Here is a 20,869-nt window from a genome sequence, read left to right on the forward strand (position 1 = left end):
ACCAAATCCACTCATGAGCCTTTGGCTGGCCCAAGGCTATAGTAGAAGCTACATGCCTGAGGTGCCATGCAGTGGGACTGAACCCTGAACTGTGTTGTTGGGAAGTAAACTTTTACCACACAGCTACACTTATACATACATACATACATACAAAACATACATACATACATACATATAATATATATATATATATACACACACACATATATATGTATGTATGTATGTATGTGTGTGTGTATATATATATCTACAATGGAAATTGTAAGCTGTGATACCAGTGCTGGTGGCATGTAAGTGAACCTTCCGAACGTAGCCGTTGTCAGCCTCGCCTAGCCCCTGTACCGGTGGCACCCACTACACTCATGGAGTGGTTGGCGTTAGGAAGGCATCCAGCTGTAGAAACATTGCCAGATCAGACTGGAGCCTGGTGCAGCCTTGTTACTTATTTATTGATGATGATGATGATGGTATATATACAGTAAACCCTTTTGAATGTTGGGCCTCACAGAGGCAATGATGAATGACCAAGACCTTTGGCCTTGTGTCATGCTTGAGAAGAGGACCCATCAAGCCAAGTAAAATCACAGTTGGGGCAGATACTGGTGTCACGCGAATGGCACCTGTGCCAGTGGCACGTAAAAGCACCCAATACACTCTTGGAGTGGTTGGCGTTATGAAGTAAGTTTTATCTATCTATCTATCTATCTATCTATCTATCTATCTATCTATCTATCTATCTATCTATCTATATATATATATATATATATATATATATATATATATATATATATATTTATATTATATAGAGGGCATTATTACACATAAATGCCACACACGCTAGGAGGGACTTTCAAAGTCATTACTACCAAAAATAAACGAATCGTACCGAATACAGCTCTTGAAGCAAGACAGCTGTATTCGGTACGATTCGTTTATTTTTGGTAGTAATGACTTTAAAAGTACCTCCTAGCGTGTGGCATTTATGTGTAATAATGCCCTCTATATAATATAAATAAATATTTTCAAGTGAAAAAATTTTCAGATTTTTTTCTCTTATGAGGTTTTTCACGCTAACTACCTGATAATTTCTTATTAAGATTTTATCCTTAATTGCTATATATATTATATATATATATCTGCACACTGTAGAAACATTGCCAGATCAGACTGGGCCTGGTGGAGCCTTCCGGCTTCCCAGACCCCAGTTGAACCGTCCTACCCATGCTAGCATGGAAAACGGACGTTAAACGATGATGATGATGATGATATGCACTGATGCACATGTGAATAAGTGTAACAATTCTCCAGAGTGCATATATTCGTTGTTTAATATCCCATTAATACGAACGAATGCTTGGTTCCTTTGAAGTGGGTCTTTTTTTAATTTTTTTTTTTGAAGAGCAGATGATGAAGATGAGGAATTGTATGGGAGGGGGTGGAATAGAGTGGGATGGGGTGCGGTAGAGGTTCTGAAGACATGATGTTTCTGGAATGCTTTATAGAGTGTGTTATTTTTTTATGGGGCTGGGGGGGGGGTATTAGAGACAGACAACCTGAGGTAGATAAATAGACAGACACACAGACTGATAAATAATCAGATATACACACTTTTATAGGCACAAAAGATTTGCATAAACCATGACCATCACCAGCTAACGTCCCTGTTAATTATAATATGCGTGCAGATATATATACATATAGACATACACAGACACACACACACATATATATATATATATAATTATATAAATATTTACACTCACACACACACACATCATCATCATCATCATCATCATTTAGCGTCCGTTTTCCATGCTAGCATGGGTTGGACGGTTCAACCGGGGTCTGGGAAGCCCGCCTTTAGTCGAGCAAATCGACCCCAGGACTTATTCTTTTGTAAGCCCAGTACTTCTTCTATCGGTTTCTTTTGCCGAACCGCTAAGTAACGGGGACATAAACACACCAGCATCGGTTGTCAAGCAATGCTAGGGGGACAAACACAGACACACAAACACACACACGCATACATATATACATATATACGACAGGCTTCTTTCAGTTTCCGTCTACCAAATCAACTCACAAGGCTTTGGTCGGCCCGAGGCTATATTAGAAGACACTTGCCCAAGGTGCCACGCAGTGGGACTGAACCCGGAACCATGTGGTTGGTAAACAAGCTACTTACCACACAGCCACTCCTGCTTAACTTTTCTTTCAACATACTTACACTCTGTCGATCATGCACAGACATACATATATTCATATTCATTTCTTACCTAGCATCTGCTACACAAGTATACTACTAAAGCATTCTTTTACAACCAAATGCTCTTACTGTCACCAACACTTACCTGTTTTTCAAATAAGAAATCATTTTTATTATTTACATTATTTACATTTTGACGGATATTTGTCCTCATCTTGTTTGTTGTTAAAACAACATTTCAGCTGATATACCTGTTTCTTTATTACCCACAAGGGGCTAAACATAGAGGAGACAAACAAGGACAGACATAGGTATTAAGTCGATTACATCGACCCCAGTGCGTAACTGGTACTTAATTTATCGACCCCGAAAGGATGAAAGGCAAAGTCGACCTCGGCGGAATTTGAACTCACAACGTAACAGCAGCCAAAATACCGCTAAGCATTTTGCCCGACGTGCTAACGTTTCTGCCAGCTCGCCGCCAGCTGATATACCCACCAGCCTTCATCAGGTATCTTGGGGAAATTTCGAACCTGGGTTCTCATTTTGAAAAGTAAAAATTTTGCATTATGTAGCTTGTTATTCTCTTTAAGTAGACATTTTTCTGGTTGAAATACACCGAAAAATGGCAACACAGCAGTCAAAAAATCGTAAAAAATACAGATCTTCATAGAAAAGCACCTTTTTGATGTAAATAATTTTTGGTGTTAACATGGTCCAATTTGAAGGAAGAACAAGCCTTCTTCTATCATACTCTCAATTTTGGTCAACTTGCAATGTAGGGTCTCACAGGAGATAGTGTTAGTTGAAGGCTACCAAACTTGCCATACACAGACAACTTCAGCTTTATATACACAGATTATTATTATTATTATTATTATTATTATTATTCAGGTCACTGCCTGGAATGAAACTCGGAATCTTGGGATTAGTAGCCTGCACTCTTAACCACTACGCCATATGCCCGTGTAAATAATATACATCAGGAGTGGCTGTGTGGTAAGTAGCTTGCTTACCAACCACTTGGTTCCGGGTTCAGTCCCACTGTGTGGCACCTTGGGCAAGTGTCTTCTACTATAGCCTCGGGCCAACCAAAGCCTTGTGAGTGGATTTGGTAGATGGAAACTGAAAGAAGCCCGTCGTATATATAATATATATATATATATATATATATATATATTATATATATATATATATATATATATATATATATATGTGTGCTTGACAACTGATGCTGGTGTGTTTATGTCCCCGTAACTTAGTGGTTCGGCAAAAGAGACCGATAGAATAAGTACTGGGCTTACAAAGAATAAGATTTGGGGTCGATTTGCTCGATTAAAGGCGGTGCTCCAGCATGGCCGCAGTCAAATGACTGAAACAAGTAAAAGAGTAAAAAGTATCTCTTAAATATAGAACTGAAGAAGTCAGTTATTTCACACGTCTTCAAGTACATGAAAAATGAAGACATTTAAAAATTGAAAAAAAAAAGAAAGCATAGTTTCTTCTTTAAGAATTTGAAGATTTACGGAAAATAATTTTGCAGTTACCCATTTTTTTGGTGAAAGCCCTGGGTTTTGGTTGCCAGCAGATTCCAAGAAGATATATAGGATACCCGAGCAATGAAATTACGACGCCAGCTAACATTTGGTTTGGTTTTTGGTAAATTCCCAGAGCAAGGACAGCGCTGAAGAATAAAGCGTGGGAGACTGGCATCCACATGGGGACCTGGAAAATATTATAAAAGAAATATTGTAAAAGCTGTTTCTAAATAGAATGAGATGATTGGGTCTTTGAGATCTCTTTCTTTCTTTTGTCATCTTAACGTTTTTACCAATATATATATAGGCGCAGGAGTGGCTGTGTGGTAAGTAGCTTGCTAACCAACCACATGGTTCTGGGTTCAGTCCCACTGCGTGGCATCTTGGGCAAGTGTCTTCTTCTATAGCCCCAGGCAGACCAATGCCTTGTGAGTAGATTTGGTAGACGGAAACTGAAAAGAAGCCCGTCGTATATATATATATATATATATATATAGGCGCTGAGTGGCTGTGTGGTAAGTAGCTTGCTTACCAACTACATGGTTCCGGGTTCAGTCCCACTGCGTGGCATCTTGGACAAGTGTCTTCTGCTATAGCCCCGGGCCAACCAATGCCTTGTGAGTGAATTTGGTAGACGGAAACTGAAAGAAGCCCGTCGTATATATGTATATATATATGTGTATGTGTGTTTGTGTGTGTGTGTTTGTCTCCCTAGCATTGCTTGACAACCGATGCTGGTGTGTTTACGTACCCGTCACTTAGTGGTTCGGGAAAAGAGACCGATAGAATAAGTACTGGGCTTACAAAGAATAAGTCCCGGGGTCGATTTGCTCGACTAAAGGCGGTGCTCCAGCATGGCTGCAGTCAAATGACTGAAACAAGTAAAAGAGTAAAAGAGAGAGAGTAAAGAGTATATGTTCTGTAACCATCGACTCTGCTCTATTCAGCTATAGTATATTTAGATCTCTGTCATTTACTGTATCCCTCTCTTTTCTTTCTGTTTTTCAGGACAGCTGATGGAGACTTGACTGCTATTTCTAGCAAATCAATAATCATGACAGAGGACCAAGATATGTGGTGCTTTGCTGTCCTCAAGAAGACCTGCCCACCACAACAGAACTGAGATTCTGAAACCAAGGTATAGCATAAGAAAGCATTGATCTGGGTGTTGGTGCCACATAAAAAGCACCCAGTTCACTCTGCAAAGTGGGTGACATTAAGAAAGGCATCTGGCTGTAGAAACCAAGCCAAGGCTATGGAATAGGGTATGACTTCTAGCCCTGTCATTTCCCCTCAAGCCATCCAACTCATGCCAGCATAGAAAACAAGCATTAAATGATGAGACGATGATGATGTGGCCATCCCCTCTTAGTTTTATTCAGCTATTCTTTCTCTCTTTTACTTGTTTCAGTCATTTGACTGCGGCCATGCTGGAGCACCGCCTTTAGTCGAGCAAATCGACCCCGGGACTTATTCTTTGTACGCCCAGTACTTATTCTATCGGTATCTTTTGCTGAACCGCCAAGTGACGGGTACGTAAACACACCAGCATCGGTTGTCAAGCAATGCTAGGGGGACAAACACAGACACACAAACATACACGCACACACATATATATATACATATATACAACAGGCTTCTTTTCAGTTTCCGTCTACCAAATGCACTCACAAGGCATTGGTCGGCCCGGGGCTATAGCAGAAGACACTTGCCCAAGATACCACGCAGTGGGACTGATCCCGGAACCATGGGGTTGGTAGGCAAGCTACTTACCACACAGCCACTCCTGCGCCTAGGACTATGTTACCTAATGTGTCCTTCCTTTTTAGTATTGGTGGAGATTTGACTGATATTTCTAGCAGACTTAGCAACCACATCTAGCCCCGCCTCCCTCGTACCTCATCAGCACTGAACGATCAAGTGGTACTCACCTTGTAGGGCCGTTTCACGTTAGGCTGTTTGATTTTGTAGTATATCAAGGCTACTGCAATGACCAGTGCGACCAAACAGGAGATGAAACTGACCAGGTCCAGCAGGAAGTCCATTCCTCCACTGTATAATACAACCAATGACCAAGCGCACTGCAAAAAAAAATTCAATCAGAGTACAGTGGACAGTTTATATAATATTCTTTTCTACTCTAGGCACAAGGCCTGAAATTTTGGGGAGGGGGGCCAGTTGATTAGATCGACCCCAATATGCAACAGGTACTTAATTTATCGACTCTGAAAGGATGAAAGGCAAAGTCGACCTCGGCAGAATTTGAACTCAGAACGTAAAGACAGACGAAATACTTATTTCTTTACTACCCACAAGGGGCTAAACACAGAGAGGACAAAAAAAGGACAGACATAGGTATTAAGTCGATTACATCGACCCCAGTACGCAACTAGTACTTAATTTATCGACTCTGAAAGGATGAAAGGCAAAGTCGACCTCGGCAGAATTTGAACTCAGAACGTAAAGACAGACAAAATACCTATTTCTTTACTACCCACAAGGGGCTAAACATAGAGGGGACAAACAAAGTGGTAGGGGACAAACAGATGCAAAGACACACAGACACATGCATACAAACACTTCACACATACATTCACATGCACACATACATTCACACACACACACACATGCACACACACATACACACACATATGTGTACACACACACACACACACACACACACACGCACAAGGGACTGTCTGTGTAACTCAGGTGGAACAAATAACACTCAAGGGTTTGACTTCTTGACTGATGGTTTTGGTGTGGAAACCCCTCACCAATCTTTAAAAGTATCCCAAAGGACTTTGATGTTAACATTTCTCACCAATCTGTGGAAATTTCCTAAAGGATTTTGATGTGGAGAGCCTTTACCAGCCTGTGAAGGCTTCCCAAAGGTTCTTCACTCAGACAACCTTCACAAATATGTAAAGGTTTCTCAAAGATTTTTGATTTGGACTTTTCAATGAATAAAAAATAAATGAGTAAACTCAAAAAAATTACTGAAGAGTTTACAATGAAATATAGGCACAGGAGTGGCTGTGTGGTAAGTAGCTTGTTTACCAACCACATGGTTCCGGGTTCAGTCCCACTGCGTGGCATCTTGGGCAAGTGTCTTCTGCTATAGCCCCGAGCCGACCAATGCCTTGTGAGTGGATTTGGTAGACGGAAGCTGAAAGAAGCCTGTTGTATATATGTATATATATATATATATATGTATGTATATATATATATATATATATATATATATATATGTATGTATGTGTGTGTGTGTTTTTGTGTCTGTGTTTGCTCCCTAGCATTGCTTGACAACCGATGCTGGTGTGTTTACGTCTACGTCACTTAGAGGTTCGGCAAAAGAGCCCGATAGAATAAGTACTGGGCTTACAAAGAATAAGTCCCAGGGTCGATTTGCTCGACTAAACGCGGTGCTCCAGCACGGCCGCAGTCAAATGACTGAAACAAGTGAAAGAGTACAAGAGTAAAAGAGTAAAGCAGAAACCTACCAGCACCCATATTGAGGGCCATGGCGTCAGGTATTTGATATGTAACATACCAAAGAGAAGAGGTGCAGCCTTGTGACGAGCAGCGGCAAATAGGACCCTGAAACAAGATAAGATATTGGAACTGATGTTGGTATTTGACAGATTGAAGCATCGTTAGGGAAAATAAAATGAGAGATGAACGTTGATGTGTTTGGTAAAACTTAGATCACTTCAATGTTTTTGTTACCATATTTCTGTTGAAATATATTCCTGTTGTTTCAATTTATTATTTAACGCATTCATTACCAACCTGGTCAAAACTGCCTCTGGCTCTATTGTACAAATGTTTTGTTTTCATAAGTTTTGAATTAAAATCTTCCACCAAACCTTAGTCACAATTTATGTTCCTAACACTAACTTAATGATAAGTTCTTTTACTAAATTCTTTGTTATAATTAAAATTAATTGAAAGAAACACAGAGCATCTCAACAGAAATATGGTAACAAAAAGGTTAAAATATATGTAATAGAGAAACAATTCTTAACCCTTTTGATACCAACCTGGCTGAAACCACCTTTGGCTCTGAGTACAAATGTCTTGTTTTCATAAGTTCTGAATTAAAATCTTCCACCAAACCTTAGTCACAATTTATGTTCCTTACTCTAGCTTAATGATAACAAAGTTATTTTACTAAATTCTTTGTTATATTTAAAATTAATTGAAAGAAACACAGAGCATCTCAACAGAAATTTGGTAACAAAAGGCTTGAAATATATATAATAGAGAAACAATTCTTAATCCTTTTGATACCAACCTGGCTGAAACCACTTCTGGCCCTGTAGTACAAATGTTTTGTTTTCAAAAGTTTTGAATTAAAATCTTCTACCAAACCTTAGTCACAATTTATGTTCCTAACACTAGCTGAATGATAACTAAGTTATTTTACTAAATTCTTTGTTATATTTAAAATTAATTGAAAGAAACACAGAGCATCTCAACAGAAATATGGTAACAAAAGGGTTAAAATATATATAATAGAGAAACAATTCTTAATCCTTTTGATACCAACCCGGCTGAAACCAGGTCTGGCTCTGTAGTACAAATGTCTTGTTTCCAAATGTTCTGAATTAAAATCTTCCACCAAACCTTAGTCACAATTTATGTTCCTATCACTAGCTTAATGATAACTAAGTCATTCTACTAAATTTTTCGTTATATTTAAAGTAATTGAAAGAAATGCAGAGCATCTCAAAATGAATACAGTAACGAAAGGGTTAAAATGAAGGATTTAGTAAAATAACATTGTCATTATGAAGCTGGTATTTGATACATTAATTAACATGGAATTTTGACTGAAGAAGGCCTTCATTCAGATCACTTTAACTCTTTTGGTACCATATTTTTGCTGAGATATACTAAAGGGGCAATCTCAAAATATCGAAAACCCTCCTTAACAAATAAATTGAAACCAGCCATTAACAAAAGGAAGGAACTACATGAAGCAGACTAGTTGCTATAGCAACAGCAGTCCACTCATGTCACTTTCCTCCTTCCTCCTCTGTCCCCACCTCACCCACTTATGAGCAATAAACATTTTTGCAAATGTCCTGATGAAGGAGTCTTTTCCAAATGTCCTGATGAAAGAGTCTTCACCCACAAAATATAGAAATGCAAGGTGAAGCTGCTGCACTTTTGTCCTGTTGCCTTTTCAATTTGAAGTTTACTTTACATCTTCTTGCATTGTTCCGGCTTTACACGATTACATTCTTTAAATTTACAATTGCAGCGTGGAAGGTGTTTATAAGCCATTTAAAAATGCACAAAAACCGTTAGATTCATTTCAACATTTAAATTTAATTCGACGAAAATATTTTCATCACTTTGACAAAATTCCGTGCTGCATCTGGGAAAGATGAGGCACAGAATTTTGTCAGTGAACGGGTTGTGGTCTCAAAGCGACAAAAATATTTTGGCAAATTAAATTTAAATGTTGAAGTGAATCTAACGGTTTTTGTGTGTTTTTAAATTCCATGCAGCAATTGTTTTTGTTTCAGCACACGATCTCAGATCAGGTCACTTGCTATGCAAGTACATCGCCGTAATTCTTTAAATTATTCTTCACAATGCTTCTCAAAAACTACCTCATTTTCGTTGCAATTAATTTTGAAAATAACAAGGAATTTAATAAAATAATTTTGCCATTATTAAGCTGAAAATTGAAAGAAGCCCTGTTCAGCAAAAGATACTGATAGAATAAGTATTAGGCTTTTAAAAAAAATAAACCCCAGGGTCTATTCATTCAACTAAAAAAAAACCCCTTAAGGCGATGCTCCAGCATGGCCACAGTAAAATGATGGAAACAAGTAAAAGAATAGGTTTAATGAGAAATAAGAAAGTGGATTGCATACCTTGAGTGTCCCATAACAGAAGCATTCAAGGCTCCGACTGATGTGAAGGCAACACAGGCTGATATCATAATCGTTAAAGGATGGTATAGTCTTTGGATGTACAGCTGAGAAACATGAAATAAATGAGAGTTGGTTAACTGTAAATTAACATTGTTGCAATGCCTAGGATATGAACCCCATTCTCTAAGTACCATGAATTGACCATACAATTATTATGTCAAGCTTTGGGATTTGTTTATGGCTCATAAAAGGGCACCATTCAAGTGTGATCGTTACCAGTGTCGACTTACAGGCACTTGTGCGCGTGCTAGTAGGGTGCCAAGAGCACCATCTGAGCATGATTGTTGCCAGAGCGGCCAACTGGCCTCCGTGCCGGTGGCACGTGAAGGGTCACCATTCAAGCGTGATCGTTACCAACATCGCCTTACTGGCACTTGTGCCCGTGCTAGTATGATGCCAAGAGCACCATCCAAGTGTGATCGTTGCCAGTGCAGCCAACTGGCTCTGTGCTGGTGGCACGTGAAGGGGCACCATTCGAGCGTGATCGTTACCAGCGTCGCCTTACTGGCATTTGTGCCCGTGCTAGAAGGGTGCCAAGAGCACCATCTGAGCGTGATCGTTGCCAGAGCAGCCAACTGGCCTCTGTGCCGGTGGCACGTGAAGAGGCACCAATCGAGCGTGATCATTACCAACGTCGCCTTACTGGCATCTGTGCCGGTGGCATGTGTAAAAAGATTCGAGCGAGGTCGTTGCCAGTGCCGCCTGACTGGCCCTCATGCCGGTGGCACGTAAAAAGCACCCACTACATTCTTGGAGTGGTTGGCATTAGGAAGGGCATCCAACTGTAGAAATTCTGCCAAATCAAGATTGGAGCCTGGTGCAACCATCTGGTTCGCCAGCCCTCAGTCAAAATCGTCCAACCCATGCTAGCAGGGAAAGCGGACATTAAACGATGATGATGATGATGATGATAAGCATTTGTATAAGAACAAGGATCAAATAGCCATGAACTGCAGATTTCTATCTTGCCATAGTGGAAGCAGAACCACCAGCAGAATGTATGAGAAGGGGTAACAACATCAACTGTGGTCCCGAAGCAGTGGAATCAGCTGTGTGCCCCTCTTTATTTTAATTACAATATATACGAGGAAAAAACACCGGATGGGTTCACATAAAACTCATTCATGCCATGTGGACTGGCAGTTTTTAATTATTTAAACAAAAAGGAGCACTCCGTCCGGTTACAACGACGAAAAGGCGGCGAGCTGGCAGCAACGTTAGCACACCAGGCGAAATTCTTAGCAGTATTTCGTCTGCCGCTACGTTCTGAGTTCAAATTCCGCCGAGGTCGACTTTGCCTTTCATCCTTTCGGGGTCAATTAAATAAGTACCAGTTACGCACTGGGGTCGATGTAATCGACTTAATCCATTTGTCTGTCCTTGTTTGTCCCCTCTATGTTTAGCCCCTTGTGGGTAGTAAAGAAATAGGTATTTTGTCTGCTGCTACGTTCTGAGTTCAAATTCCGCCGAGGTCGACTTTGCCTTTCATCCTTTCGGGGTCGATTAAATAAGTACCAGTTACGCACTTGGGTCGATGTAATCGACTTAATCCATTTGTCTGTCCTTGTTTGTCCCCTCTATGTTTAGCCCCTTGTGGGTAGTAAAGAAATAGGTATTTTGTCTGCTGCTACGTTCTGAGTTCAAATTCCGCCGAGGTCGACTTTGCCTTTCATCCTTTCGGGGTCGATTAAATAAGTACCAGCTACGTACTGGGGTTGATATAATTGACTTAATCCGTTTGTCTGTCCTTGGTTGTCCTCTCTGTGTTTAGCCCCTTGTGAGTAGTAAAAAAATAGGTATTTCGTCTGCCGCTACGTTCTGAGTTCAAATTCCACTGAGGTCGACTTTGCCTTTCATCTTTTCGGGGTCAATTAAATAAGTACCAGTTACGCACTGGGGTCGATATAATCGACTTAATCCGTTTGTCTATTCTTGTTTGTCCTCTCTGAGTTTAGCCCCTTGTGGGTAGTAAAGAAATGGGTTACAACGACGAGGGTCCCAGCTGATACGATCAACGGAAATTAACATGCAAGTGACTGAGCAATCCACACACACGTGTACCCTTAACGAAGTTCTCAGGGAGATTCAGTGTGACACAGAGTGTGACAAGGCTGGCCCTTTGAAATACAGGTACAACACATTTTTGCCAGATGAGTGGACTGGGGCAACATGAAATAAAGTGCCTTGCTCAAGACACAATACATCGCCGGGAATTGAACTCATGACCTTACAATCGTGAGCCGAATGCCCTAACCACTAAACCACATGCCTTCACATTTAAACAATATATAGCATATAAATGGCGGTGCCCCAGCATGGCCACAGCTCATGAGCTGAAACTAGATAAAATATAAAAAATAAATTTAAAAACACGCAAAAACCGTTAGATTCATTTCAACATTTAAATTTAATTTGTCAAAATATTTTCGTCACTTTGAGACCGCGACCTGTTCACTGACAAAATTCCGATCAGGTCACAGTCTCAAAGCAATGAAAATATTTTGACAAATTAAATTTAAATGTTGAAGTGAATCTAACAGTTTTTGTGTGTTTTTAAATGGCTTATAACCACCTTCCACGCTGCAATTGTTTTTGTTTCAGTACACGATCTCAGATCAGGTCACTTGCTATGCAAGTACATCTCTGTAATATACAGCATTTGTTTTATATTTATTAGGAGTTCAATACACTACAGTATGTTCTATTTATTGATGAATCAGCTTGCAAGAGATCATGCTACAAAGATAGAACATCATCCCAAATGTCCTTGGGGGAGGTCATGCCCTTTCCTCTAGTTATAAGCAGTCTGGCATTAAAAATTAAGCAGAGAATTGAGGCCACCACAGAAAACACACACCTAACCTCTCACCACAAGCAAGCCAGACCAGGGCAAAGCTCTGTAGCAAGATCTGACTGGCTAGCATATCCTTGTCTCTTGCAATAAGATTAAAAATGGTGAAGTAAAAAATAAAATAAATAAATAAAGAAATAAAGAAATAGGCGCAGGAGTGGCTGTGTGGTAAGTAGCTTGCTAACCAACCACACGGTTCCGGGTTCAATCCCAGTGCATGGCACCTTGGCAAGTGTCTTCTACTATAGTCTTGGGCCGACCAAAGCCTTGTGAGTGGATTTGGTAGACGGAAACTGAAAAGAAGCCTGTCGTATATATGTATATATATATATATATGCGTGTGTGTGTTTGTGTGTCTGTGTTTGTCCCCCTAGCATTGCTTGACAACCGATGCTGGTGTGTTTATGTCCCCGTTACTTAGCGGTTCGGCAAAAGAGACTGATAGAAGAAGTACTGGGCTTACAAAAAGAATAAACCCAGGGTCGGGTTGCTCGATTAAAGGTGGTGCTCCAGCATGGCTGCAGTCAAATGACTGAAACAAGTAAAAGAGTGGAAAAAACCCCTAAAAACCCCTCAGAAATTATGAAATACTTACAAGTGCCACAGCATTGGATTGGAGGACTTCGTGTTTGGTCAGGAGTGTCATGTAGGCCAAAAGTGTGAGAATATATTTGGTGATGGTGACAATAAAAGTAATGGTCACACCACGTGGTAGGTCCCTTGAATGGGGGTTAGATTGAAAGAAAAAACACAAAACAAAAATAAATGAAACAAAAAAAGAAAAGAAAAGATTAAAAGCAGATAACAAAAAATAACCCCTACAAAACCCCAGTAACTGAATAAATGTTAGGAAGGGCATCCAGACATAAAGACCGTGCTGAAACAGAGACAGTAGCCTGGTGCAGTCTTCTGCATGGCCAGCGCTTGTCAAACCGTCCAACCCATGTCAGCATAGAAGACAAATGTTAAAGGATGATGATGAATATACCCCTAGGGGGGATTGCCCGACATAGGTTGTGTTGTTGTTGGTGGTGGTGGTTTGTTTGCTTGTTTGTTGAGCGAAGTGGTCTTCATCCTCTTGGGAGAAGTCCAAAATGTGGTCCTTTGCTATTTGTAAGACCCACAGAAGAGAAAGCAGGTCAAGCCCCGACACCGAGAGCATCGACGGATGGATGAATGCGCATCCAGGCTCAGTGGTTGCGTAGGAAGCCGGGGAGGACAAGAAACAGGAAGAAAGAGTGAGAAATAGTTGGGGCAAAAGTATACAACAGGGGTCTCCACCCCCACCCCCCTGCCGGAGCCTCGTGGAGCTTTAGGTGTTTACGCTCAATAAACACACACAACGCCCGGTCTGGGAATCGAAACCACGATCCTCCAACCGTGAGTCCGCTGCCCTAACCATTGGGCCCTTGTGCCTCCATGTTGTTGTTGGTGGTGGTGGTTGTTGGGTGAGTGAAGTCCATGAATTGTGTGGGAGACAAAAGTAGCCCTAAAATGCCCCAGCAACTGAACAAATATAAATTATGAATGACAGGTCCTTAAGGGTTGGGGACCTCAAATGTAGTCCCGAGTGGGGAGATGCATGAGCTATGTGAAAGACAAATACAGCTTTACAAAATCCCAGCGACAACAATTAATAACATGCTCCTAAGGGCCTGCAAAGGTAATAATACTAGGGGTCTGTGTGCTGTGTGGAAATCAAAAACAGGCCCACAAAATCCTAGCTACAGAACAAGTAAATATAACGATTGACATGTCCCTTGGGGTTGGCAAAGAAAATACATGGGGTGAGTGAATTGTGCAGGAGATGAAAATAACTCCATGAAATCCCAGAAACTGAACAAATTAAATATTATGAATATGTCCTTAACCCTTTCGTTACCGTATTTCTGTTGAGATGTTGTGTTTCTTTCAATTTATTTTAAATATAACAAAGAATTTAGTAAAATAACTTTGTTATCATTAAGCTAGTGTTAGGAACATAAATTGTGACTAAGGTTTGGTGGAAGATTTTAATTCAGAACTTATAAAAACAAGGCATTTGTACTACAGAGCCAGAGCTGGTTTCAACCAGGTTGGTATCAAAAGGATTAAGAATTGTTTCTCTATTATATATATTTTACCCCTTTTGTTACCATATTTCTGTTGAGAAGCTCTGTGTTTCTTTCAATTATTTTAAATAACAAAGAATTTAGTAAAATAACTTTTTTATCATTAAGCTAGTGTTAGGAACATAAATTGTGACTAAGGTTTGGTGGAAGATTTTAATTCAGAAAGTTTTGAAAAGAAGACATTTGTACTAAAGAACCAGAGGGAAGTTTTGACCGGGTTGGTATCAAAAGGGTTAAGAGTCTAACACAATAATATGGGTGGAAGCAGTGACATGCATAGAAAGGCATGTGAAAAGGGTAAGAATTCATGATCATTGATTCTGACCCCTTTTGTCTTTGACCATAAACCTCCAGTTGAATTGTATCTTAGAGAAATGGAGCCACCTCTCTCTTTATTGTTGGGAGCGGACACAGGACGGTCACTTGCTCTTTGTCCTCACTACCAAGTCAACTAATCCCTATTAAGGCTATATTTTTTGAAATCCCCTCTCACTAAACTGCTTGAATGTACATTATTTTGGTTAAGCTAATTCTGCATCAGGGACCAGTCATAGAATTACTGAATACGTATTTGCCTTGGATTTTAAATTATTTTAAACTATTTTAAATGTCTTTGATTGTAAAATTCATGTATTAATCTGAAGAAAATGTTTTTTTATATAATGATATCGTGTACTCATTAAGCAATTAAACAATTCATTAGAAACAGTTGTAATGAATTGACTCCTGTCCATCAGTTGTTACTTATTTATTGATGATGATGATGATGGTATATATACAGTAAACCCTTTTGAATGTTGGGCCTCACAGAGGCAATGATGAATGACCAAGACCTTGGGCCTTGTGTCATGCTTGAGAAGAGGACCCATCAAGTCAAGTAAAATCACAGTTGGGGCAGATACTGCTGTCACGCAAATGGCACCTGTGCCAGTGGCACGTAAAAGCACCCAATACACTCTTGGAGTGGTTGGCGTTAGGAAGGGCATCCAGCTGTAGAAACTCTGCCAGATCAGACAGGAGCCTGGTGCAGCCTTCCAGCTTGCCAGCCCTGGTCAAACCATCTAACCCATGCCAGCATGGACAATGGACGTTAAAAGATGATGATGATGATGATATATATATATATATATCATTATCATCATCGTTAATGTCTGCTTTCCATGATGGCATGAGTTGAACAGTATGAGAGTGGGCTGGCAAGCCAGAGGGCTGCACCAGGCTCTAACCTGATCTGGCAAAGTTTCTACAGCTGGATGCCCTTCATAATGCCAACCAATCTGAGAGTGTAGTGAGTGCTTTTTATGGGCCATCGGCATGAGGGCCAGTCAGGCAGTACTGGCATCGACCGCACTTGAATGGTGGTTTTTATGTTCCACTGGCACTGGAGCCAGTCAGGTGGCACTGGCAACAGCCACGCATGAATGGTGCTTATTACGTGCCACCAGCACAGGTGTGAGTCAGGCAGTACTGGCATTGACCATGTTTGAATGGCGCTTTTTACGTGCCGCCAGCACAGGAGCCAGCCAGGCGGCACTGGCAATGACCACGCTCGAATGGTGCTTTTTACATGCCACCGGCACGGGTGCCAATCAGGCGAGCTGGCAGAAGCATTAGCACGCCGGGTGAAATGCTTAGCGGTATTTCGTCTGCCGTTACGTTGTGAGTTCAAATTCCGCCAAGGTCGACTTTGCCTTTCATCCTTTCGGGGTCGATAAATTAAGTACCAGTTACGCACTGGGGTCGATGTAATCGACTTAATACCTATGTTTGCCCTTGTTTGTCCCCTCTATGTTTAGCCCCTTGTGGGTAGTAAAGAAATAGGTACTGTCATCAGCCGTGTGTGTGTATGAGCGTGTGTGCATGTGTGTGCGTGTGTGGTAGTTTCTGTGAAGCATTATGAGGTATAATTTGCAGAATGTAGATGTGTCAAGCTGGAACAATGCAAAAAGGTACAAAATAAACAATATAAAACAATTATATATTTGTTGCGCAAGATTTTTTATGTGAAGTCATGTGTTGAAACAGATATTGTTGTATTTCGGAATGGTCATTTTGCCAGTTTAGCCAATAAAAACACACGCACTATATATTTGGTGTTATTTTGCTTCAGTGTTATTTATTTTTTACATTAATCTTAATCTTATTTCGGCCAGAGTTCTTTCGTCACACTCCTGTGACCTCATCAGTGGTCCTTTGTTTTCTTCTTTCTTATTTGTGTCTCTCCTTACTAACCATAAGCCTTTTTGTATTTCTATTGTATGTCTTCATTTGCGCATGCTTATATCTCTATGTGCGTCTATGTTTATTTAGTGTGTGTATGTGGGGGATGCCTGTAATATTTGTATCTTCTGTTTATATACGTTCATGTAATTTGTATTTTGTTTTTGTTTATTCTTATTTTGTTCATGTGTTTACATCCACTTATTATTATCATTACATATGCTTGTATGTATGTATGTATGTATAACAACAATACTAGTAATAATAATAATAAATTGAATCGAAAAATACAATAGAAATACAAAATGGCTGACGGTTAGTAAGGAGAGACACAAATAAGAAAGAAGAAAACAAAGGACCACTGATGCGGTCACAGGAGTGTGACGAGAGAACTCTGGCCGAAATAAGATTAAGATTAATGTAAAAAATAAATAACACTGAAGCAAAATAACACCAAATATATAGAGCGTGTGTTTTTATTGGCTAAACTGGCAAAATGACCATTCCGAAATACAAATATATAAAACAAATGAAAGAGAAAATGGAATGTAGAGATGGTGACATTGAGTTCGGTAAAAACTTACTTGGCTGGGTCTTCCATTTCTTCTACCAGACTCATAACCACCTGCCTGAAATGGCAATTAGATCATCATCATCAGCATCATCATCATCACTATTATCATATTAAATAACATAGACAGACATGAATATGCTCAAACAGAATGGTAGCACGTTTGTCACGAGCATAGAAGATGTGGGTTCTCATCCTACAAGCAGCCCTTCAACCTTTTTTCTCTCCAAGGTTTTTTTTCTTCTTTTAATCCAAGTTTCTGCATACTGGTAGCATATTTGTCATGAGCATAGGAGATGTGGGTTCTCATCCTACAGGCAGCCCTTCAACTTTTTTCTCTCCAAAGGCCTTTTTTTCTTCTAACCTAAGATTCTGCATGTTATTATTTATAGCTTTATCTGCCATTAAAAATTATTCATAATTAACATCACGTGTTCTCATGACTGACCAGACAATCAGGTGTTGTTATACATCGCTGGTCACAATGCACTTTGTATCAGCTTAGCTTTGGATTGCTGCCAACCCCCCCGCCTGCTGGCTAGACAAGCAAGCCAACATGACCCCTTATCAGAAGGCTAGTCTCTCACAGGGTTACCTATTTACAGGTTAGTGGACTGGGGCAATGTGAATTGAAGGGTTTTGCTCAAGAACATAAAGCATGGCTGGTCTGGGATGGAATTGAAACCACACTTTCATGGTCATGAGTGCAACACACCTAACCACTAGGCCATGCAACTTCACTTACTTGAACGCAAATATAGTCAAATACATTCACACATACACCAGCTCACCCTCTCTCTGTCTCTCTCTCACACACACATACACAAACACACACACACAAACATACACACTCAGAAAAACACACACACACACACACACACACACACACAGGGGCACACACAAACATATACACACACACTCATATAAACATATACAGAAACACAAACACATACACACAAACAATCACATACACAAACACACAGGATCACACACACTCATACAAACAAACATACACACATTCACCCCACCACATACACACACACACACAGAGGCTAAAATGCAAACATCAAAATACAGAGAACAATCAAGATATTCTGGGAGAATAACTTTGTAGTGATTCCTTACCATCCTCCAAATGCAAACACGGAATATAATATGGACAGCGCCAATGGTCCTGGATCAGTGATTCTATTCTCAAAGATTGGTACAATATTCTCTGTATGTCCTGAAAATATATGATTTATTTATTTACTAGCAGTATCGCCCGGCGTTGCTCGGGTTTGTAAGGGAAATAACAATATAAGCATTTTTAGAGAGTTACTTCCCTTATATAACCCGAGCAAAAATCATTAAAAATGCGGAAAAATGATGGTAAATTTTTTTTTTAATCGTAGACTCATCGTAGATGCGTGCTAATACCCAGAAGGGTTCGATATGAATCATGACTATAAGATACCCGGTTTTGGTTAAACTGCACCGCAAAATGTGGGAGTAGTTAGGAATCTAAATGGGAGTAGACAGACACACACACACACAACTTTAGTTTTATATATAAAGATTGCCCACAGGGGGCTAAACATAGAGGGGACAAACAAGGACAGACGAAGAAGTTAATTAGGTTGACACCAATGTATAACTGGTATTTAATTAATCGACCCCGAAAGGATGGAAGGTAAAGTCGACTTTGGCTGGATTTGAACTCAGAATGTATTGGCAGACGAAATACCGCTTTGCAGTTCGCCTGGCGTGCTAACGATTCTGCCAGCTGGCCACCTTTATATACAATATATTATTTATTGCCCACAGGGGGATAAACATAGAGGGGACAAACAAGGACAGACAAAGGGATTAAGTTGATTACATCGACCCCAGTGCGTAACTGGTCCTTACTTAATCGATCCCGAAAGGATGAAAGGCAAAGTCGACCTTAGTGGAATTTGAATTCAGAATGTAACGACAGACAAAATACCTATTTATTACCCACAAGGGGCTAAACATAGAGGGGACAAACAAGGACGGACAAAGGGATTAAGTCGATTACATTGACCCCAGTGCGTAACTAGTACTTACTTAATTGATCCCGAAAGGATGAAAGGCAAAGTCGATCTTGGTGGAATTTGAACTCAGAACGTAATGGCAGACGAAATACTTCAAGGCAATTTGCCTGGTGTGCTAACGATTCTGCCAGCTCGCTGTCCTAGAAGTATATTTATTGGGCAAATGGGTGGGATCAATCCCTTAACCTTTAGTATTTAAACTGGCCAAATCCAGCCCAAGTATCTGACCTGTTTTGCGTTCAAACTGGCCAGATCTGGCCTCTCACACTTCACCTACAATGCCATTCTAAAGATAAACAACCACATCATTTAAATTTCAAAGCTATTGTGTTGGCGCCTAATTATTGCAACTTTGTATATATATATATATGTATATATATATATATATATATATATATATATATATATAAATAATTAATTAATAAGGGTGAGAGAATTAGATACTAATTTAATAGTATATTTATTCAACACCAAGTGGCCTAGTGCTACGAGAAACCTGGATTATTATAATATTTTATAACATATTACAATACTTTTACAAAACAAATATAAGAGAGTGGTCAATATATTGCTCACTCTAGCACCAGTTAATCCAAAAGGTTTCAACCACGAAGATACATGTTTCCCATGAAAGCCAGTACGACTGAGTGGATTGAGTGGATTTCATCCAGATAGTCTTGGCTGACGAGCTACAAATGGATTTTTTTGTAAGTAATATTACATTTAATTCATTAATAGCGAAACAATTGTCCCAAAATAATCTGTATTTTTGTTATTTTTACTTGCCCTGTCCGTGTGAGCTAACAGTCGTACTGGCTTTCATGGGAAACATGTATCAGTGGTTGAAACCTTTTGGATTAACTGGTGCTAGAGTGAGCAATATATTGACCACTCTCTTATTTGTTTTATATATATATATATATATATAGATATATATATATATATATGTATATATATATATATATATATATAGATATACAACCCACTATATATATATACATACATATGGCATGGTTTCTATGATTGGATGCCCTTCCCAACACCAACCACTCCAAGAGTGTAATGGATGCTTTTATATGCCACCGTGCCACAGGTGCCAATTGTGTGACACCAGTATCTGCCACAACTATGATTTCACTTGGCTTAATGCATGTATGTGTGCTTGCACGCATGTGTATGTATGTGTGCATGTGTGTGTGTGTGTGTGTGTGTGTATGTTTAAATTCCATGTTCTGATGAAGAATGACTGAACTATGGACAGTACCATCCACTGTCATTTCCCTTTCAACAAATCGTCCAGCTGCTCTGTACTTACAAAGACGAATGAAATAAAAATCTTTTCCTTGAAAGGGTTAGTGACAGGA

General features: G+C 39.8%; 1 protein-coding gene across 2 annotated transcripts in view; it reads right to left on the minus strand.

The window, feature by feature from the left end:
• Nucleotides 1-20,869, minus strand: part of LOC115221589 (cystine/glutamate transporter-like) — a 58,534-nt gene that overhangs the window by 16,023 nt on the left and 21,642 nt on the right. The window contains exons 4-10 of one of the 2 annotated variants that reach the window (XM_036510701.1): nt 18,574-18,673; nt 17,462-17,506; nt 13,142-13,265; nt 9,636-9,739; nt 7,248-7,344; nt 5,676-5,825; nt 3,754-3,931 (exon numbers count right to left, since the gene is read on the minus strand). In XM_036510701.1, the coding sequence (XP_036366594.1) occupies nt 3,754-3,931; nt 5,676-5,825; nt 7,248-7,344; nt 9,636-9,739; nt 13,142-13,265; nt 17,462-17,506; nt 18,574-18,673 (798 nt within the window). The remainder of the gene's footprint in view (nt 1-3,753; nt 3,932-5,675; nt 5,826-7,247; nt 7,345-9,635; nt 9,740-13,141; nt 13,266-17,461; nt 17,507-18,573; nt 18,674-20,869) is intronic. The other variant, XM_036510702.1, reaches the window with a different exon arrangement.

Source organism: Octopus sinensis, linkage group LG18, assembly GCF_006345805.1.
Source record: "Octopus sinensis linkage group LG18, ASM634580v1, whole genome shotgun sequence".
NCBI classification, from domain to species: Eukaryota; Metazoa; Mollusca; class Cephalopoda; order Octopoda; family Octopodidae; genus Octopus; species Octopus sinensis.